At 52.1% G+C, this 22584-nt stretch overlaps 1 protein-coding gene across 1 annotated transcript in view; it reads right to left on the reverse strand.

Annotated features, from left to right (window-relative positions):
* Positions 1 to 22584, reverse strand: part of LOC107114773 (chromosome unknown open reading frame, human C20orf194) — a 146045-nt gene that overhangs the window by 40178 nt on the left and 83283 nt on the right. Inside the window, exons 17-23 of the mRNA XM_015416363.1 lie at positions 22247 to 22317; positions 19735 to 19785; positions 15698 to 15785; positions 9398 to 9501; positions 4822 to 4968; positions 2678 to 2766; positions 745 to 843 (exon numbers count right to left, since the gene is read on the reverse strand). Coding sequence (XP_015271849.1) covers positions 745 to 843; positions 2678 to 2766; positions 4822 to 4968; positions 9398 to 9501; positions 15698 to 15785; positions 19735 to 19785; positions 22247 to 22317 — 649 coding nt within the window. The remainder of the gene's footprint in view (positions 1 to 744; positions 844 to 2677; positions 2767 to 4821; positions 4969 to 9397; positions 9502 to 15697; positions 15786 to 19734; positions 19786 to 22246; positions 22318 to 22584) is intronic.

Here is a 22584-nt window from a genome sequence, read left to right on the forward strand (position 1 = left end):
ACTCCTTTCCCTCCCCCTCCCCACAACAGACACCCTGTGAGGTAGGTGGGGCTGAGAGAGCTCTTTCCAGAACTGTCCTTGAGAGAACAGCTCTGAGAAAACTTGTGACTGAGGTCATGCAGCCAGGTGCGAGTGGAGGAGTGGGGAATCAAACCCGGTTCTCCCAGATTAGAGTCCACACACTTAAACCACTACACCAAACTGGCTCTCAAGGTGCTACTGGACTCAAAACTAGCTGTTCTGAAACTAAGTTCATGCTTCCACTTTGTGCATCGTTGGATCAAAGCCCTTGAGTTCACCCTGTCCATCGGCCCCCTCCCCCCTGGCCTTGGGGATCTCCTGCCACACGCTGAAAAGAAAGGGCAGGAAAAGCAGGCAGAACTCTCCATGTCATGGCCTCCAGAAGCAGTGATTGGACAAATGACATGCACGGGAAACAGATAGATAGATAGATAGATAGATAGATAGATAGATAGATAGATAGATAGATAGATAGTCCCTGCTACAAAAAGAGCCCCACCCCCCATGCAAGGGGACTAGGTTGGGTGCAGCTCCACACCGATGACCATCCCGTCCACCACCCTAGAGAAAGGAAAGGGTGTGGGGGGTCTAGATTGCAGATTTGGGCAGGAGTCGGAAAACAAGCAAGACTCTTCAACGGAATCGCGCTAAAATGGGCGCGTTTCCCAGTAATCAGCTGGGGTTCTGTGGGATAACGCAGCCACCGCCTTCCCAAAGCTTTACCTGTCCAGATCCGGGAGGCTCGTAGATACTCTTAGGTGGCTCCATCTTTCCCCAGCCGGACAGGATGAAAGACTGAAGAGTTTCTGCATGTGAGAATGTCTGAAGAAGAAGAAGAGATTGGATTTATACCCCATGGCCCTTCACTTGGAGTCTCAGAGCGGCTGACAAACTCCGTTCCCCTCCCCTCCCCACAACAGACACCCTGTGAGGTGGGTGGGGCTGATAGAGCTCTTGATAGAAACTGCTCTTTTTCAAGAACAGCTCTTATCAGAACTATGGCTCGCCCAAGGTCATCCAGCCAGGTGCAAGTGGAGGAGTGGGGAATCAAACCCGGTTCTCCCAGATTAGAGTCCGCGCACTTCACCACGACACCAAACTGGCTCTGAAAGGACGACACACATGGAAATGAAGTCTTCGGATTGAGGACCCCAGATCTAGACAGACATCTCCCCCCCCCCCCCAATTCAAAACTTGGTCACAGCCTCTGTTCCCCTTAAGCTGGGTTTGAGCCAGCTCAGTTTTTTTAGCCTCTGTCAGCTGGAGATCGGTTGCAGCTCTCCTGGAGAAAATGGCTGCTTTGGAAGGAGGACTCTAGGGCACTAGGCCCCCACTGAAGTCCCTCCCCAAACTCCACCCCCAAAATCCCGGAGCTGGCCACCCTAGCCATCGGTCACCAGACACCAGGTTGGAGGACCCATATGACGAACAGCCGTGGCTACGTCGACAAGAAACTGAATGAAAATGTATGGTGGGGAGGGGGAGAAATGGGGAAATTAAAACTCCCTAAAACCTACACTGTACTGATACGCGACAGTTACCATGGACTGACTTAATTATCAATTGCTTTTAATTACTGCATAATGCTGGATATGGCTTTTATATGTTTTTACGGTTCTAGAATGCTGTACATCGCCTAGGGCCCCACGGCCGTGGGGATCGGGCGATCAATAAATATAATGAAATAAATAAATAAATAATAATTAAAAAATTGAGCACAAGATTTATTTATTTATTATTTATTTATTTTATTTCATTTATATCCCGCCCTCTCCGCAGGCGGGCTCAGGGCGGCTTACAACACGAGGTGTAATACAGCACCACAGTTAAAACAATTAAGGCACACAGGCCCTGCGGAACTGCAACAGGTCCCGCAGGGCCCTGATCTCCTCCGGGAGCTCATTCCACCAGATAGGAGAGGCCACCGAAAAGGATCTGGCCCTTGTGGCAACAAGCCTGGCCTCTTTAGGGCCCGGGGTCACTAGGCGGTGTTGTGACCAATGTTCCCTCTAAGCTGTGGAGTCTTGTGTGCAAAAACTCAACGTTGTGAGCTACTGGCATTAAAGTTGTGAGCAAGCGATTTGGCTACTGCATAAATTACTTTGCTCCGGAGCCATCCTTCCTGAGCTAAGACAAAAATGTGTGAGCTGGAGGCTAAAAAACTGTGAGCTAGCTCACACTAACTCAGCTTAGAGGGAACACTGGTTGTGACCCCGACCGAAGTGCTCTTTGGGGCCTGTATGGGGAAAGGCGGTCCCTCAGGTATGCCGGACCCTGGCCATGTAGGGCTTTAAAGGTAAGCACCAGCACTTTGAAGCGAATCCGGAATGCTATAGGCAGTCAGTGCGGCGCTTTGTGTCAAATCTCTCTGTAGCAGTGGAAAACAGAAAGTCCAGCAGCACCTCAAAGACTATAACCAAACTGGTGGCAGAGCTTTTGTGAGCCAGTGAAGTCACTTCTGAAGACGTGAGCCGTGACTCACGAAAGCTCCTCCCCTGCCACGTATTTTGTTAGTCTTTAAGGTGCCACTGGACTCTCGCTCTTTTCTATTACTTAAGCACAGAATGATAAAAAAGGAAAATCCGCCCCCCGCCCCCCCGCACTGTATGCCCAAACGATCTTGCATTTCGCTGGGGGGAGGGCCGGTTCAACTTACAATTGCTCTACTTCGGCAGGCAGGCAGTCGTCTTGCGTCATCTTCAGAGATGTTCCTGAGTTCCCCCGCTGTTGCCAGACGGAGAATACCTACAACAGAGAATTAAATTCAAATTACGCAATTTAGTATTTGCACTTAATAACTTTTAATGGGATTCTGAGGTGGCATTTGATCAGGAGAGGTGAATCACCATGACTGTCACCGGGGCAGGATTCTCGGGGTGCCGGTTATTACAGTTTTTAATTAAAAACTCTCTCCAAGAAGGGCCTTTAAGAATACTGACAATCTCCTTCCCGAACAGGGCCAGATGCCGGCTCTAATAATAAATCCCAATACTAGAGGCGGATAGGAGAGAGACACACAAAAAGCACTTTGAAAGCATGGGTTTATTTAATAATGACAAAAAATGACCCACTTTTCAATTCGGTATTCATGCAATTAAGCTCCCTCTACTCATAATCAACAGCACTTGTATAATTCCTCTGCAGAACAGCAAATCCCGGCAGGGTTTCTACTTGTGGAAATTAGTTATTTTCTCGAGTAGTGGCTCCATGTTGATTTTCCTGTGCCACCAATCACCATTTGAACACATAAAGCCAATTTACACTGAATGGAACCATCGAGGTCAGTATTGTCTATACAGACCGGCAGCAGCTCCCCCGAGTCCCAGGCAGGGAGGTCTTTGCCATCACCTCCTGCCCGGTCCTTTTAACAGGAGATGCCGGGGACTGAATCTGGGACCTTCTGCATGCCAAGCAGATGCTCTACCCCTGAGCCACGGCCCCTCTTTACAGCTCTCCAGGGTCTTAGGAGGAGGTCTTTCCCATCACCTCCTGCCTGGTCCTTTTAACTGGAGATGCCGGGGACTGAACCTGGGACCTTCTGCATGCCAAGCAGATGCTCTTCCACTGAGCCACAGCCCCTCTTACAGCTCTCCAGGGTCTCGGGCAGAGAGATCTTTCCCATCACCTACTGCCTGGTCCTTTTAACTGGAGATGCCGGGGACTGAACCTGGGACCTTCTGCATGCCAAGCGGATGTTCTTCCACTGAGCCACAGCCCCTCTTTACAGCTCTCCAGGGTCTCAGGTGGAGGTCTTTCCCATCACCTACTGTCAGGTCCTTTTTAACTGGAGATGCCGGGGACTGAACCTGGGACCTTCTGCATGCCAAGCAGATGCTCTGCCACTGAGCCACAGCCCCCTCTTTACATCTCTCCAGGGTCTCAGGCGGAGGTCTTTCCCATCACCTACTGTCAGGTCCTTTTTAACTGGAGATGCCGGGGATTGAACTTGGGACCTTGTACATGCCGAGCAGCAGTGTTCCCTCTAAGCTGAGTTAGTGTCAGCTAGCTCACAATTTTTTAGCCTCCAGCTCACACACTTTTGCCTTGGCTCAGGAAGGAGGGCTCCAGAGCTAACTGATTTATGCAGTAGCCAAATCACTGGCTCACAACTTTAAAGCCAGTAACTCACAGAGCAGAATTTTTGCTCACAAGACCCCACAGCTTAGAGGGAACATTGCCGAGCAGAGGTTCTACCACTGAGCTCCATGCCAAATAAAGAGACATCTAAAGACATGGAGCTGCCTTACACTGAATTAGACCCTTGGTCCATCAAGGTCAGTATTGTCTACTCTGACAGGCAGTGGCTCTCCGGGTCTCAGGCAGAGAAAGGTCTTTCCCATCACCTGCTTCCTGGTCCTTTACACCAAAGACACTGGGGGCTGAACCTGGGACCTTCTGCATGCCGAGCAGAGGCTCTTTCTCTGAGCCACGGCCCCTCCTTTCCACCATATACGGCTGCATTTGTCAACAGCGGTAACCTTCCAACACAGGAGTCTCAGCTGAAGGTCTGGGAGGCAACCAATTTCCCATTCCTGGCCATCGAGTCGCACCAGGAAATGTACCATGCATGGGATAGAACAGGTAGAGAAAGAAGTACGTTTCTCCCTCTCTCACAATACAAGAACTCGTGGACACTTTCCCTGTGAAGAAAGGTTAAAGCGCTTGGGGCTCTTTAGCTTGGAGAGACGACGGTTGAGGGGTGACATGATCGAGGTTTATAAGATTATGCGTGGGATAGAGCGGGTAGAGGAAGGCAAACAAACCCACCTCATTCCGAGAAAGACCGCTTGTTTACATTACCTGGGAGTAGAACGCTTTGTAAAGTTTCGATTTGGGGAACAGGGCGAACAGCAGGGAGTTGCTTGGAGTCTGCAGCTGGATCGGGAGGTGTGGGAGGAGGGAGCCCGTGTAGCCGATGAGGAGGGCTGCGACCACGCTGGTGGAGTCCTGGGGGGGGGGGCAGGAAAGGACAGAGCCTTTAATTTCAACTGTGGCAGCTGCGGGAAAGCAGGCAGCCTGGTTACAACGGCCTCCTGCCCCAAATTCCCTTGGCAATTCAAGGTCTCTATAGAAACCTATTGGCAGTCTTCATGAGCGCCTCTTTTACAAACACCTCCGACCACTTCCGAAAGACCTGCTGACCCAGAATGATAAAAGGGTGGGAACACTTTCCCTATGAAGAAAGGTCTGATAGGAACATCAGGAGAGCCCTGCTGGGTCAGACCAGTGAGGGTCCATCTAGTCCAGCATCCTGTCTCACACAGGGGCCAGCCAGTTCCTCTGGAGGGCCAGCAAACAGGGCAGAGAGGCCGAGGCCTTCCCCTGATAAGGACATCAGAAGAGCCCTGCTGGATCAGACCAGTGAGAGTCCATCTAGTCCAGCTTCCTGCTTCACAAAGTGGTCAGCCAGTTCCTCTGGAAGGCCAACCACAGGGCAGAGAGGCCGAGGCCTTCCCCTGAGAAGAAGCTCAGAAGAGCCCTGCTGGGTCAGACCAGTGAGGGTCCCTCTAGTCCAGCATCCTGTCTCACACAGGGGCCAACCAGTTCCTCTGGAGGGGCAGCAAACAGGGCAGGGAGGCCGAGGCCTTCCCCTGATAGGAACCTCAGAAGAGCCCTGCTGGGTCAGACCAGTGAGGGTCCATCTAGTCCAGCCTCCTGTCTCACACAGGGGCCAGCCAGTTCCTCTGTAGGGCCAACAACAGGGCATGGAGGCCGAGGCCTTCCCCTGATAAGAACCTCAGAAGAGCCCTGCTGGATCAGACCAGTGAGGGTCCGTCTAGTCCAGTATCCCGTCTCACACAGGGGCCAACCAGTTCCTCTGGAGGGCCAGCAACAGGGCAGAGAGGCCAAGGCCTTCCCCTGATAGGAACCTCAGAAGAGCCCTGCTGGATCAGACCAGTGAGGGTCCATCTAGTCCAGCCTCCCGTCTCACACAGCAGCCAACCAGTTCCTCTATATGGCCAACAAGAGGTCAGAGAGACTGAGGCCTTTTCCTGAGGTTGCCTCCTGGCTCTGGGATTCAGAGGTTTAGTGCCTCTGAATGTGGAGGTTCCCCTCAGTCACCGTGGCTATTAGCCATCGATAGACTTATCCTCCATGAATCTGTCTAAACCCTTTTAAAGCCGTCTATGCCCGTGGCCATCACTACATCCTCTCGCAATGAACTGAGACCTTAGACTCATGACAAGAAAGGCAAGCAAAGAATCCTGCCAATTCCACAATACCCCATTTTTCTTGGATGGAGATCAACGGAAACAGTTATGGAGGTGGGAGAGAGAAGCCGTTTACGGAGCAAGGCAGTCTGGTGTACTTATTCAGTTAGGAGACTACAAGTTCTTATCTCTTCCTATATTATTACTAGGGTACACATGTCCCCCCAACCGCACAACAATCTCCACCACCCTTTCCTCTGCTCACGCTAATTTTAGCTCTCCTTGCATCTTGGCAAGCCGGCAAAACAAATAAAAACCCTCTTTCAAGGTTTTTTTTGAGTCATGCCGGAATCCTGGGCAGCAGTTCAGAAGTCGTTGCTGGGGCCCCATAAATAGCCAGAGGTTTATGGAAGTCGGGTATCTTCAGCCAAACAATAGAAGGAAGGTCAAGGCCCACAGAGCTTGTCAAGCAAGGCGGGCGAAGGGGAGAGACGCTCAGATCGTTTTAAAGGTCGCTTTTAGAAGTTTAATTGAAATAAGTGCTTCCATTCTGCAGCGTTTTTAACCGTGCGCGTGCATAAAAGCAAGTCATGGCTCTGTCAAATGCATCTGCAGATTGTGAAGTAGGGATGATGAGAGAGAGAGAGAGAGAGAGAGAGAGAGAGAGAGAGAGAGAGAGAGATATTTCCCCCCCATGTGGGACAAATTAGTGCATCCAACTGCTTAAACGTTGAGACCTATGAAGGGATCACATAGTCCTCTGCTCTCACACATCTGGAGCATAAATTCCTTAAATGCAGTTAAGAACTCTGCTGACAATGACAGTCTTCATGGTTAATTCTAGCCAGGGGTCTTTTCGTAGAAAAAGAGCTGCAGGAGCTCATTAGCATATGAGCTAATAGGCTATTAGCATATGCCACGCCCCCTGACATCACCGGAAGTGATGTCAGAAGGGGAAGCAAAAGAGGGGGGAGGCATCTTCAAAAGCCTCCCCTTCCCTTCCTCAGCCAGCCGGCCTGCCAAGCCATGGTGGTGGGGGGTTAAAGTTTAAACCCCTTCTCTCTGGAGTCGTGCTACAGCGGTGGCACGATCTTCCCATTATATTCTATGGGGCCATAGAAACTCTAGAAAGAAGGAGCGTGGGGAGCTGGGGCCGGGGCTTGCTGCCACCACCATTTGTGCCTGCTCCTGGGCTGCCGGAGCAGCGCTCCAGCGCGCTCCAGCCCCAAACGACCTCTGGATGGGAGACCACCGAGGAAGTCCAGGAATCACTACACAGAGGCAGGCAGTGGCAAACCACCTCTGAACATCTGATGTGACCTGGATAGCCCAGGCTAGCCAGATCTTGTCAGATTTCAGAAGCTAAGCAGGGTCGGCTCTGGTTAGTATTTGGATGGGAGACTGGCTAGGAAGTCCGTGGTTGCTAAAGATGGCAAAGAGATGGAGGGAGGGAGGCTCTCCCACCACCACCCATCAAGCCCCCGCCACCCCACCCCCACGGAACCCTTTACTTACTGCTTCGGCAGGGATTCGGGGGACCCAGCGGTGGCACTCTCCGGGCGTCCCCCGGCCGCAGCGCTTTCGGCACCGGGGAGCTAGGGGCGGGGCTTGCCGCTGCCACCATTTGTGTGGGCTACTGGGCTGCCAGAGCAGTGCTCCAGCCCCAAAAGACCCCTGCTTCTAGTCAAGATCCCCAGTTGCCCAGGATTTTGATCCAAGGCTCTGGTTAATTGAGGAATGGGTCAAAGACCTGCTCCCAGCATCTTCTGCAATGAAGCAAGGTAGACCGTGGGGCAGGGGTCTCCAACACGGTGCCGAGGGGGCACCCCTGCCAATACTTTTCCTGGTGCCCACAGAGCGTTTTAATCAAGTGGGTGGGGCCAGGTGAGCTTCTGCCGAAGGAAGTAACAAGGCCTTCTTCGTAATGGTGCTGAGGGGGTATATCGAGGCACACCTCTCTTTTTGCAACTTCAGGAAGGAATCCCTTGGAGATGGCTCCAAGACAATAAGCTGCCAGGTTTTTGCTCCAGAGAACAACGTTTATTGCATTTTATCACAATACGATTCAGTACCTACTTAATCCACATTTTTGAGATAGACGGGGCAGCCGTGGCGAACACAGAGCTCTGGGGACACCCTGCTTCCCCCCCCCCTGAACTTTTGCCTGAGACAGAAAAAAAAGAGATGATCGCACACACTAAATAATTCACTTTCAATCCACTTCTAATGCACTTCCCAAGTGGACCTCGCCAGTTCACACCGTAAAACCCAGTTGGAAAGTGCACTAAAGTGGACTGAAAGTGGATTATTTAGTGCATGCGATCACAGCCGTCGTCCTGCTGTTGTTGAGCTCTTCTGACAAGCAAGATGAAGAGGAGGAGGAGGAGGAGAGATTGGATTTATACCCCGCCCTTCACTACCCAAAGGTGTCTCAGAGCGGCTTACAGACTCCTTTCCCTTCCCCTCCCCACATCAGACACCCTGTGAGGTAGAAGAAGAAGAAGAAGAGATTGGATTTATACCCCACCCTTCACTACCCAAAGGTGTCTCAGAGCGGCTTACAAACTCATTTCCCTCCCCCTCCCCACAACAGACACCCTTAGGGGTCATTTCCTGCAGGAGCGCACAGGAGCGGAGCTCCGGCAGTAAAGAGCCCAGGGAGCGGGCACATGCAACAAGCCCCGCCCCCTGCTCCCAGCAGCCCTCAGTCAGAGCAAGAAGCAGCCAAGTAAGTTGCAGAGCGCCCCCCCACCCCCGGGGCCCCGGCCCAAAACACTCCAGTGGCACCTTTAAGACCAAGTTTTATTCAGGTACAAGCTCTCCCTCCTCTGCCAGGACAGATCTGCACGTTCCCCTCCCCCCCAATAGCTAGCAATCCAAAACAGTCCAGTGGAGCCTGAGCGGAGGGTGTTGCCTTCTGACACACTTCTGGTGATGTCAGGGGGCGTGGCATATGCAAATGTTATGCTAATTAGTTATGCTGATGAGCTCCTGCACACCTCTTTTTCTACGAAATGACCCCTGGACACCCTGTGAGGTAGCTGGGGCTGAGAGAGCTCTGACAGAAATGGCTCTTTTTTCAAGAACAGCTCTTATCAGAACTACAGCTTGCCCAAGGTCATCCAGCTGCTGAGAGTGGAAGAGTGGGGAATCAAACCCAGTCCTCCCAGATTAGATCCCGCGCACTCAACCACTGCACCAAAGGTGGCCAGAGGAACACTTACTCCGTCGTAGAACCTGATGGAGGTCATGTGCGTCTTCGAAATGGCGATGCTTCCGTAGTGAGGGTGGCAGAACAGGAGGCCGTCAGAGAAGAAGTGGAGTTTGCCTGGAATGCAAAGGGAAAGGAAAAGAAGCCATCAGATGCTGGATGATGTATTTGACAGCACAGATGGACTGAATGTGCTCGGAAGCAACACAGCAAAAAAACCCCACAGCTGAACACGGTCGTGACACAAGGACCGCGCACAGGATCCGTCTCAGAAGACAAAGAAGAGATTGGATTTATACCCCACCCTTCACTACCCAAAGGGGTCTCAGAGTAGCTTACAAACTCCTTCCCCTCCCCACAACAGACACCCTGTGAAGTCGATGGGGCTGAGAGAGCTCTGACAGAAACTGCTCTTGAGAGAACAGCTGTGAGAGAACTTGTGACTGAAGGAGAAGAGATTGGATTTATACCCCACCCTTCACTACCCGAAGGAGTAGTCAAGCCAGGGCTTGACAGGTAAAGCTGCATCTGCTCGGCTTACAGAGTTCTACAAGATTTCACAGTACAACACAGTTCGGGCGTCTCAAAAGAGCATTCAGGAAACCCCCTGTCATGATCTGGGCTGTGCCACCAGAGGCCTACTAGGCCCAGGGAGCCTGGCTAGCAGTAGGTGAGGCTGGGCCTACAACTCCCAGAAGCCCCTGAGAGGTTTTGGAGCCAAAATGGACCAATAGGGAAGAAGAGGGCTGGGGAACAAGAGGGCTGGTGCCAGAGCAGAAGCTGTTCTTTCTTCCCAGAGGGCAGAGCCAGAAGGAAGGCTGCTGCAGGGGAGAGACCCTCATCCTGAGGGAAGGGTGAGTAGTCTGAGGCGACTGCAGATAGTGAGCTAGGGACAGTATATATTTAGACGCGTTAGGGCATTCGATTTCCTTTCTTTTCACCCACTTACTGTTATTATTCTGCACCTTGTCGTTTGACCGCCTATAAAATAAACTATTTTCATTGTTCACTCTGCCTGGTCCTCACGCCTGTTATTCGGCCAAAAGGGAGGTCTGAAGGTCTTGGGAGGGTGCTCTGGGCCTTCTCAAGGGAGCCTGGAACCAGAGTGGTGGCAGCGTCAGGTGACACCCCACCTGAGCCATGACACACACACCCCTCAAAACCCAGGTTCCCTACAGACACTGGGACCCCCAGGTGTCAAAATCGAGACACGGCAAAGGAAATGCAGCCAGTTGGGAAACAATTATTCTTTCAGGGCTGCCCGTCGATTCTGTTCTTGAAAAGAGCGAATATCCTGTGAAGAACTGTATTTCTCACAGCTACGGTGCCACCCCGCTTTTAGCTTTTTAAAGAAAGAAAAATCCCACACATATATGCAGTTCCAAGAAGGGTTCAGTAGACAAACGGAGTTCCTGAAAACTCCCGCAATTGCTCCAAGCGCAGAGTACCACTGAAGGACTTATCTCGAAGATGGCTTTTGGAACGAACAATCTGGGGGCAAAGCCATCCTTGCCTGTTTAGTTTGGGGTGGGGCGGAGAGAACGGCTGCTGGAACGAAAATGCCCCCTGCCGGGATAAGGCTTATAACTCTGCTCTCTGAAACTCCTCTAATATCCAAGGGATTTAAATGCAATACTTGAAATGAATGCTGGAGGATGGAAGCCATTTCAAATCAGGTCGGGTGACACACTGAAGGGGACGACATTCAACCCACGGAGCCGACACGGTGTGGCAGACAGGCACACATGGGAGACTCTGGTTACACCAGATCGGCTGCATGGCGACTCTAGAGGCACCGGGGACTGATTTGCCCACCCAGGGACATGTGACCATGCGTGGCAATGCATACGGTTGGATGGGCACCAGTCCCATCACGAGGCCTGGGGACAACCCACGAGACACCCAAGGGCCGTGCTGGTACTGCTGCCAAGGAACACGAACAAGCACGCACGAAGCTGCCTTCTATTGAATCAGGCTCTTGTTCCATCAACCTTGTTCTCCAGGGTCTCGGGCAGAGGTCTTTTGCATCACCTCCTACCTGGTCCTTCTCACTGGAGATGCCGGGGATTGATCCTGGGATCTTCTGCATGCCAGAGAGATGCTCTGGGATGCTCAGACCATAGCCCCTCCCAGTGACAAATCCTCCTGAAGATCTGAAGCTGCCTTCTACTGAGTTGGACCATCAGTCCATCAAGATCCATTGTCTACTCGGACTGGCAGCGGTTCTCCAGGGTCTCAGGCAGAGGTCTATCATATCACCTTCTACTAGATACCTTTTAGCTCGAGATGTCAGGGACTGAACCTGGGACCTTCTGCATGCCCCAGGGATGCCAGGCTCGCCGCGACCAGGGCCAGGGCCTTTTCAGTAGCGGCTCCTCACCGGCGGAATAAGCTCCCGGAGGAGATCAGGGCCCCACGGGACCTTGTACAGTTCCGCAGGGCCTGTAAGACGGAGCTCTTCCACCACGCCTTTGACTAGGAGCCGCCCACCACGACCACAATATCTGTGGTCAGTGGACTGGCCCTGTACGGAGATCAGACCAAAATGCCGTGGAAGACCGGAAGACCACTACGTCAGGATTTAGTATGTCATCTTTAGTACGCCACCTAGATTTACTGATGGATAATCATTGCGCGCATTTTAAATGTTATTGTATGATTGTTTTAGTTCCTTTAAATGTTTTATTTAACCGGCCATAGGTAAAGGTAAAGGTTCCCTTGCTCGAAAGCCAGTCGAATCCGACTCTAGGGTTGCGGTGCTCATCTCCGTTTCAAAGCCGAAGAGCCAGCACTGTCCGAAGATGTTTCCGTGGTCATGTGGCCGGCATGACTAAACACCAAGGTGCACGAATGCTGTTACCTTCCCACCGAAGTGGTACCTATTTATCTACTTGCAATTTCTTGCTTTCGAACTGCTAGGTTGGCAGGAGCTGGAACTAGAGACGGGAGCTCACTCCGTCATGCAGCACTCGGGTCTCGAACTGCCGAACTACCGACCTTCCACAGCCTGCAGTTCAGCGTCTTAACCACTTGAGCCACCGTAGCTCCTTAACCGGCCTTACTGTGCCGCTAATGTTAGCCGCCCCGAGCGCATCCGTGGGGAGGGCGGGATATAAATATAATAGATAAATAGTAAATAAATACATGCTAATAAGATGCTCTTCCACTGAGCCACGGGGGCCCCCCTGCTCCCAAGAAATGCCTGCTTTTTCCACCTGTGGAGGACATGTTTGAGGGCCCAGTACTAATGCCAGGCCATGGTTGAGAACATATCAGATAGTTTTAATCTAGCTTTGCTGTGGTCTCCATTGTTTGCTTGTTACGTTATGCTGCTGAGCTTACAAAAACGCTGCCAGTTATAACCCTGAACACGGTAAAAACTGCAGCTTGCCTTGCTTTTGCTGGACACTGGAGGGAAAAGTACATGCCCACAGGTAGGGGAAAGATTAGGGGGAAAGCACGTAGATTTATAGTTTTTAATTAGAGATTCTGCAACACGGCAGTTTCAGCATGTACCTTGGTTGGATCAGCTCCGAAATAAGCTGTTTTCATAAACTCACCGTGCGAGCATTGTATTTCAAATGTTTCAAAATCAGTTCCCTCTGTTCTTCCGGCTGGGATAGGGACTAATCGACTACTTTAGAAGTTGAATATGTTTAATTTAAAAAAGGCAATTTCACCAGCAGGACAACAAAGGTAAAGGGCATGAAAAGGCACTACGTAAGTAACAGCTGGGTGACAAAGGACCGCTTTCAGCGCAACCATGACCGGCACGATTCAGGCCAACTTTGTGCTTCAGCAACAGGCCATCAGGACAGATCCCCTGCCAGACAGAATGTCATGGGCATGGATGAGGATGCGCTGACAGAGCCTGCAGAAACCACAGCTGGCCCCTCTGAAGCAGCAGAGGAGGGTGGCTGGCATAAGAACATAAGAGAAGCCAATGTTGGATCGGGCCAATGGCCCATCTAGTCCAACACTCTGTCAGACAGTGGCCAAAAAGACCAGGTGGCCAAAAATACTGGCAAGTGCCTGCAACAGCAGTCTTCACACCTGGCCCAGAGAAGAAGGAAGAACTGCAAGCTGAAAGTCCTCCTGACTCACCCCCACATGTGACTCGTTTAAGGGAGCGACTGCGGCAAAACTTAGCAACCAGGCGAAGAGAGGCCAGGCTACAGGGGAGACGCTCAGCTAGCCCAGAGTTCTAACAGGAGCCTGGCCGATCGTGCAGCTGGCTAACTGGTGGCAGTATTTAACTCCACACTCTGGGCAGTACCCTTCGTGGAAGCAACAAGTCAGCTTCGTGCTGCTAGCATCCACTCCGGCTCGGCTCTCGCACCTAGACCTTCGGACCCCCTGGCTTTGGACTGGGCTCTGTGTTCCTGGCTCCTGACCCTGGCTTGGCTTTTGGGACTTTGCACTGCCTTCTTGGATCCTGACCTTGGCCTGTTCTGGACTCCCTTTGACTGGCACCCCAGCCCGTGACACAGCACTTGCAAAAAGCTGCTTTTGAGAAAAAAAAATCAACCAGGCAGAGGGTTCAAGAACTAAGACACAAGCCTAAGGATTCTCTGGGTACATTAACTGTGGTGGCGGAAAGTTCCACCAAGTCACAGTAGGGATTTCAAGGAAAGAGACATTCAGAGGTGGTTGGCCACTGTCTCTTCTGCATAGTGATCTAGTCTCCTTGGTGGTCTCCCATCCAAGTACCAACCAGGGCCGACCCTGCTTAGCTTCTGAAATCGGATGAGATCAAGCTAGCCTGGGCCACCCAGGTCAGGGCAGAGATAAGCAAAGGTGGTTTGCCCTTGCCTGCCTCTCCGTAGCAACCCTGAACTTCCTCAGCGGTCTCCCATGCAAGAACTAAACAGGGCCGATCCCGCTTAGCTTCCCAGATGTGATGTGATGTGACTGGGCTAGCCCGGGCCGCCCGAGTCACGACAATAATTAAGTACCATCAAGTCACAACAGACGTAAGGTAATCCTGATGGGTTTTCAAGGCAAGAGATTAACAGGGATGGTTTGCCATTGCCTGCCTCTGCATGGCAACCCTGGACTTCCTTGGTGGTCTCCCATCCGAATACTAACCAGGGCCGACCCTGCTTATCTTCTGAGATCTGATGAGATCGGGCTAGCCTGGGCCATCCAACTCAAGGCCAGAGATTAACAGGGGTGGTTTGCCATTGCCTTCCTCTGCGTAGCAACCCTGGACTTCCTTGGAGGTCTCCCATCCAAGTACTGACCATGGATGACCCTACTTAGCTTCTGAGATCCTATGAGATTTGGCTAGCCCGGGCCTTCCAGGTCAAGGCAAGAGATTAACGGGGGTGGTTTGTCATTGCCTTCCTCTGCATAGCAACCCTGGACTTCCTTGGTGGTCTCCCATCCGAGTACTGACCATGGATGACCCTGCTTAGCTTCTGAGATCTGATGAGATCGGGCTAGCCCGTGCCTTCCAGGTCAAGGTAAGAGATTAACGGGGGTGGTTTGTCATTGCCTTCCTCTGCATAGCAACCCTGGACTTCCTTGGTGGTCTCCCATCCAAGTACTGACCATGGATGACCCTACTTAGCTTCTGAGATCTGATGAGATTGGGCTAGCCCGGGCTATCCAGGTCAAGACCAGAGATTAACAGTGGTGGTTTGCCATTGCCTGCCTCTGAATAGCAACCCTAGACTTCCTTGGTGGTCTCCTATCCAAGTACTGACCATGGATGACCCTACTTAGCTTCTGAGATCCGATGAGATCGGGATACCCTGGGCCATCTAGGTCAAGGCCAGAGATTAACAGGGGTGGTTTGCCATTGCCTTCCTCTGCATAGCAACCCTCGACTTCCTTGGTGGTCTCCCATCCAAACACTAACCAGGGCCGACCCTGCTTAGCTTCTGAGATCTGATGAGATCGGGCTCACCTGGGCCATCCAGGTCGGGGCAAGAGAGGAACAGAGGGGACTTGCCATTGCCTGCCTCTGCGTAGCAACCCTGGACTTCCTTAGTGGTCTCCCATCCAAGTACTGACTGGGGTGACCCTGCTTAGCTTCTGAGATCTGATGAGATTGGGCTAGCCCATTAACCCGTATGGGGTTTCCATGGGGGGAGGGGGAGAGATGCTGGCCAGTATACTAGAGGCAAAACCCCCCAAATTACTTGGTATTTAACAGCATTCTAGAGTTCCAGACACCTTCTTTGTGCTACAAGAACAAGCAGAGAGAACCAAAGCGGAACAAGATCTCCTTTTTACGTAAGGGCTTAAGAAAGGGCACTGCACGGCCCCGGCATCCTAAGACCTTTGCAGCATCCGACGGGTGACTCACCTTCCTCCGGCCTGCAGAGTGAATTGCAGGAAGAAATGTAAGCCCCGTCGCCTCCCGTCAGGAAAGTACCCAGGAACGATTCTTCCTCCTGGAGAGGGGGCAGAAATTCACGAGACTGAAACGCGACAAGACAGTTCCTGAGCCGGGCGTGTTCCTGGACTAGCCGCTACGACGAGCTTACAACTAGCCCATGGACTGACAAGAAGATTACAGAAAATGGGGCCAAATTCATCTCACGGACACTAAAACACCGTTGACCAAGTCCTGAAACTCACCGGACTGACTGGGTTCAGAGGACTGACCTAATTGTGATCGCAGGCTGACTGATACTTCAGTGAACTTTTAAATAAGTGCTAGCTCCGTCCTTTTATTAAGTGAAGCTTTGATTCCAAATTGTGTTTATTTGTGTATACTGCATGTGGGGGGGGGAGAAAGAGAAAGAGAGAGAGAGAGAGAGAGAGAGAGAGAGAGAGAGAGAGAGAGAGAGAGAGAGAGAGAGAGAGAGAGAGAGAGAGAGAGAGAGAGAGAGAGAGAGAGAGAGAGAGAGAGAGAGAGAGAGAGAGAGAGAGAGAGAGAGAGAGAGAGAGAGAGAGAGAGAGAGAGAGAGAGAGAGAGAGAGAGAGAGAGAGAGAGAGAGAGAGAGAGAGAGAGAGAGAGAGAGAGAGAGAGAGAGAGAGAGAGAGAGAGAGAGAGAGAGAGAGAGAGAGAGAGAGAGAGAGAGAGAGAGAGAGAGAGAGAGAGAGAGAGAGAGAGAGAGAGAGAGAGAGAGAGAGAGAGAGAGAGAGAGAGAGAGAGAGAGAGAGAGAGAGAGAGAAAGAAAGAAAGAAAGAAAGATAGATAGATTTGGTGAGTTCTGCCGCATCTCTGGGGGACTCGTGATCCTTTTGGCTGAAGATGCTGGGGATTGAACCTGGGACCTTCTGCGTGCCAAGCAGATGCTCTTCCACTCAGCCACAGCCCCTCACAAGAAGCCGCCTTACACTGAATCAGAGCCTCGGCCCATCAAAGTCAGGATGGTTTACTCAGACTGGCAGCAGTTCTCTTGGGTCTCGGGGCTGAGGGCTTTCTTTCACATCACCTGCTACCCGATCCATTTTAACTGGAGATGCTGGGGATTGAACCTGGGACCTTCTGCATGCCAAGCAGAGGCTCTGCCCCTGAGCTGCAGCCCCTCTTCATGGGCCTCCAGGGTCTTGGGCTTTCTTTCAAATCACCTGCTCCCAATCCCTCTTAACTGGAGATGTCAGGAATTGAACCTGGGACCTTCTGCCTGCCAAGCAGATTCTTCGCCACTGAGCTACAGCCCCGCCTCTTCAACTACACTCTAGGAAGAAAGACTCCAGCACAGTGGAAGCCGCCTCCCTGTGGGCCTGCAGGAGCTGTTCTAAGAGGCCCCTCAACAATCAGGCTTCCTTTGTGCAACAGCAGGCGGCCCCTGGCCATTCAGAGCTGCATTTGCATTTCAAAAGCCGCTTGGGATGCAGCATTAGATAGGCAACTACTGAGAAGCCTTTGAACACAGACACACACACAGCCATGGCATGTCTCTGGTCAATCATGGCTATAATTTATTTGAATTGCTATTGCCACCGAGGGCTCCTGAGAACTTGCAAGCCATGTTTCTGCTTTTGGAATTATGTGAGTCGTGCTGCATTCCCTACGCAGCTCACAGTCTTACCTATGAGCTGCAACTCAGGTGGGGAGGGGAGAAGAGAATGATACTGTAACGCCTCTGTATAGATCTATGGCAGTGATGGCGAACCTTTTAGACACCGAGCGCCCAAACTGCGACCCAAAACCCACTTAATTATCGCAAAGTGCCACCACGGCAATTTAACCTGAATACGGAGGTTTTACTTTAGAAAAAACTCCTACATTCACTTAAGATGATCCAAACAAAGTAAGGAAAGCAATCCCAAATGCTTTCATTGACTTAAAATTATTTGGCAGAGAATTCGACACTTTAATGATGGTCTGGGCCTGGCTGGGGCGATGGCACGCGTGCCCACAGAGAGGGCTCTGAGTGCCACCTCTGGCCCCCGTGCCATAGGTTCGCCACCACTGATCTATGGGATGGCCTTGTTTGGAATACTGTGACCAGTTCCGGTCACCTGTCTCCAAAAGGCCATTGCAGAGCTAAAAAAAGCACAGAGGAGGATAACCAAGGCCGATTCCGTTCTAATTCTTCGACCCCCTTCCCCCCCCCCCGGGTCTAATTGGCCCGGTTCTATGCACGCGTTTCCGCATTACGGAAATCTGACCCGGGTTTTGCCTGGGTGTTCATTTCCACGTGTCGCCCGAATCTAGAGCCCCCTCCCCTCTCTTCTCCCTCCTTTTTTTTAAAATGGAGGCACGGTTGCGTTGTAACGCACCGCCCACTGAAACACTAATCGATCCCTTTAATTTTTGACCCTCGATGTCCGCGAAAAGCATCCATTGATGCAGCCGGGAAGTGGGGGGGGGGGCGGGGGATGGGAAGTCAGTATACGAACATGAAAAAGAATGCTTAAACCTTTACACACATGGCGAATGGCCAAGCAGAAATGAGAAAACAGCATACGGACATGTAAAAGGACATTTAAACGCCGGTCGACGATGGCCAGTTGCTGCGTCCAGTAAACGATGGGCTATTATCGCATTGCAATGCAACCCTAGAGGGGGAAAAGCACCCACGCACCAAGGAGGGGGGGGAGGGATGCAGCCAGGAAGTGGGGGAGGGGGCAGATGGGAAGTCAGTATACGAACATGAAAAAGAATGCTTAAACCTTTACACATATGGCGAATGGCCAAACAGAAATGAGAAAACAGCATACGGACATGTAAAAGGACATTCAAATGCCGGTCGACGATGGCCCGTTGTTGCATTGCAACGCAACGCGGGGAGGGGACGCCATTAGATTTGAGTCAATTGCTGACCCGGACCAACATGTGGGGAACTGATCAATTTCCACAACGGGGTGTGTGTGTGTGACACCGGAGCAAGTGATTGTGCGGAATCGGCCCAAGAGAATTAGGGGGTTGGGGCACCTTTACTGTGAGGAAAGGCTGAAGGGTCCCCGGGACTTTTCAGGTTAGGAGAGGGATGACCGAGGGGGACATGACAGAGGAGTGGAGAGAGCTGACAAAGGGAAATGCTTCTCCCTCTCCCCAAATAGTAGAACTCGAGGGCATCCGTTGGAAGCCGATGGGCAGTAGGTTCGGGACCAACAAAAGGAAATACTACTTTACAATAGAGACCGATTCAAATGCGGGATACTCTGTCTGAGGATGTAGTGATGGCCACAGGCATAGACAGCTTTAAAAGGGGATTAGACTGATTCATGGAGGAGAGGTCTATCAGTAGCTACTAGCCATGGTGACTGAGGGGAACCTCCCCATTCAGAGGCACTAAGCTTCTGAATCCCAGAGCCAGGAGGCAACATCAGGGGAAGGCCTCGGCCTCTCTACCCTGTTGTTGGCCCTCCACAGGAACCAGTTGGCCACTTGTGTGAGACAGGATGCTGGACTAGATGGATCACCAGCAATGTTCCCTCTAAGCTGTGGAGTCTTGCGAGCAAAACTTCTACTTTGTGAGCTGCTGGCATTAAAGTTGTGAGCGAACAATTTGCCTACTGCATAAATTAGTTGGCTCTGGAGCCGTCCTCCCTGAGCTAAGACAAAGATGTGTGAACCAGAGGCTAAAACACTATGAGCTAGCTTGCACTAACTCAGCTTAGAGGGAACACTGATCACCAGTTGAATTCAGAAGGGTTCTTCTGGTGTTCTTATCAGGGGAAGGCCTCGGCCTCTGTGCCCTGTTGTTGGCCCTCCAGAGGAACTGGTTGGCCACTGTGCGCGAAGGACTAGAAGGACTACTCGTCTGACCCAGCAAAGATTCTTCTTATGTTCTTAATATCCAGATAGAAGCAGACATTACTGCATCGTTTCATATCCTTTGGAGGTGCAGCAACATCTGTTCTTGGGCCGTATGAAACCTAGAAACGGGGAACGCGGCCAAGCCGAGTTTCATTAAAGACAGAAAGAGAGCTCTTGCGTACCTTAGCTACTTGTTGCGCCTTCTCTGACAGCTTCACTTCATTGTCTTCCACCTGTAATCAAAATTCACACATCAACGTGATCACAAGTGAAGTTGCCTTATACAGAGTCAGACCAACAGCCCATCAAAGTCGGTATTATCTGCTGTAACTGACAGTGTCTCTCCAGGGTCTCGGGCCAAGGTCTTTCCCATCACCTCCTGCCTGGTCCTTTTAACTGGAGATGCCGGGGACTAAACCCGGGACCTTCTGCCTGCCAAGCGGATGCTCTGCCACTGAGGCTGAGGTCTTTCCCATCATCTCCTGCCTGGTCCTTTTTAACTGGAGATGCTGGGGATTGAACCTGGGACCTTCTGCATGCCAAGCAGAGGCTCTCCCACTGAGCCACAGCCCCTCTTTGCAGCTCTCCAGGGTCTCAGGCTGAGGCCTTTCCCATCACCTCCTGCCTGGTCCTTTTTAACTGGAGATGCTGGGGATTGAACCTGGGACCTTCTGCATGCCAAGCAGAGGCTCTCCCACTGAGCCACAGCCCCTCTTTGCAGCTCTCCAGGGTCTCAGGCTGAGGCCTTTCCCATCACCTCCTGCCTGGTCCTTTTTAACTGGAGATGCTGGGGATTGAACCTGGGACCTTCTGCATGCCAAGCAGAGGCTCTCCCACTGAGCCACAGCCCCTCTTTGCAGCTCTCCAGGGTCTCAGGCTGAGGCCTTTCCCATCACCTCCTGCCTGGTCCTTTTTAACTGGAGATGCTGGGGATTGAACCTGGGACCTTCTGCATGCCAAGCAGAGGCTCTCCCACTGAGCCACAGCCCCTCTTTGCAGCTCTCCAGGGTCTCAGGCTGAGGCCTTTCCCATCACCTCCTGCCTGGTCCTTTTTAACTGGAGATGCTGGGGATTGAACCTGGGACCTTCTGCATGCCAAGCAGAGGCTCTCCCACTGAGCCACAGCCCCTCTTTGCAGCTCTCCAGGGTCTCAGGCTGAGGCCTTTCCCATCACCTCCTGCCTGGTCCTTTTAACTGGAGATGCCGGGGACTGAACCTGGGACCTTCCGCATGCCAGGCAGAGGCTCTACCGCTGAATTGATTAAATTAGCTTCGCTAATTAAATTAAGGCAGCTGGACGAACCAGCAAGGATCAGCGGGCAGGCAGGGCAGAATGGCCCGCCCCGGCAACGTGCAATGGAAGGGCGGGAGAGAAATTGTTTGTTGCCCCGCCGGGTGGCAGTCTCCATGCAGCCTTGCCGGCTCTTCCTGCTGCGGCCGAGCAGGAAAGGAGAGAGAGGGGGGCTTTGAGAAGCCAGCTTCGGAAATGGAAAGACCTGGGGATGCCACCCCCTCCCTCCCCTCCTGTTCGGCCGCAGCAGGAAGCAGCAGGAAGATCTAGTGAGGCCGTGGCGTCTGCCCACAGGGGTGCTGTGCACGGGGGGCGGGGGTGGGTCTGGCATCCCCGCAGGGTGGCAGCGTTGCAGATTCGGGGAGGGGGCTACACTCGCACACACGTGTTTTATATGTTGATGTATGTATATGTTTATATGTATATGTGTACGTGTGTGTGTGCGTGTACATACACACGGGGTCATTTCCTGCGGGAGCACACAGGAGCGGAGCTCCGGCAGCAAGGAGCCCAGGGGGCGGGCACATGCAACAAGCCCCACCCCCTGCTCTCAGCAGCCCTGGGCCACAAGGAGCAAGAAGCAGCCAAGTAAGTTGCAGAGCCCCCCCCCCAGGTAGCAATCCAAAACAGTCCAGCGGCACCTTTAAGGCCAAGGTTTATTTAGGTAAAAGCTCCCCCTCTGTGAGGATGGATCTGCACGTTTCCCCCCAACAGCTAACAATCCGAAACAGTCCAGTGGAGCCTGAGTGGCCTTCTGACACACTTCCGGTGATGTCAGGGGGTGTGGCATATGCAAATGAGTTATGCCAATGAGTTGTGCTAATGAGCTCCTGCACCTCTTTTTCCACAAAATGACCCCTGCATACACACAAACATATATAAAGGATTTTAAAATATGCACACAAACGTACAACTCTGGCCTTATTCCACTAGTGCACTTGTGCTTTGTAGAATTTTTTGACCCAAAGCAGGATATCCCCAGCCCAGCGGAATATCTCTCTTTCTTCTGCCTTGTTTTCTCTTCAAGAGGCCTCTACAGGGTTCCCCCCCCCCCGATTGTGACAGGATCCAAAGCAATGATCACAAGCAATGGTCCCTCTAAGCTGTGGAGTCATGTGAGCAAAAATTCTACTTGGTGAGCTGCTGGCCTTAAAGTGGTGAGCGAGCGAATGGGCTGCTGCATGAATTAGTGTGCTCTGGAGCCCCTCCTTCCGGAGCGAAAACCAAAATGTGTGAGCCGGAGGCTAAAAAACTGCAAGCTGGCTCACACTAACTCAGCTTAGAGGGAACCGTGATCACAAGAATGGTTCATTGGCGTTATGTGTTTTTGTTTTTAAAAAAATGTTTTTAAAAGGAAAAACGGGTTTTTTAAAGAGGGCCACAGGGAACGGTGCGGTACCTACCAGCCAAGAAACCGATCTGGGGATCACCGCGGTCGGGATGATGTAGCTGGATTCTGTGCTCGTACTGCCATCTGCAGGAAAAGAAAGGCAAATGCAGGATCCTGGAATTCTATCACAAAGGAATACCCCTAACAATGAACAGCTGTTCTTCCAGGGGGTCGTTTCCTGCAGGAGCGCACAGGAGCGGAGCTCCGGCAGTAAAGAGCCCAGGGGGCGGGCATATGCAACAAGCCCCACCCCCTGCTCCCAGCAGCCCTCAGTCACAGCAAGAAGCAGCCAGGTGGCTGCAGAGCCCCCCCCCCCCAGCCCCCAGGTCCACAACAGTCCACGGGCCCCTT

Source organism: Gekko japonicus, unplaced genomic scaffold, assembly GCF_001447785.1.
Source record: "Gekko japonicus isolate JY-2015 unplaced genomic scaffold, Gekko_japonicus_V1.1 scaffold1256, whole genome shotgun sequence".
NCBI classification, from domain to species: domain Eukaryota; kingdom Metazoa; phylum Chordata; class Lepidosauria; order Squamata; family Gekkonidae; genus Gekko; species Gekko japonicus.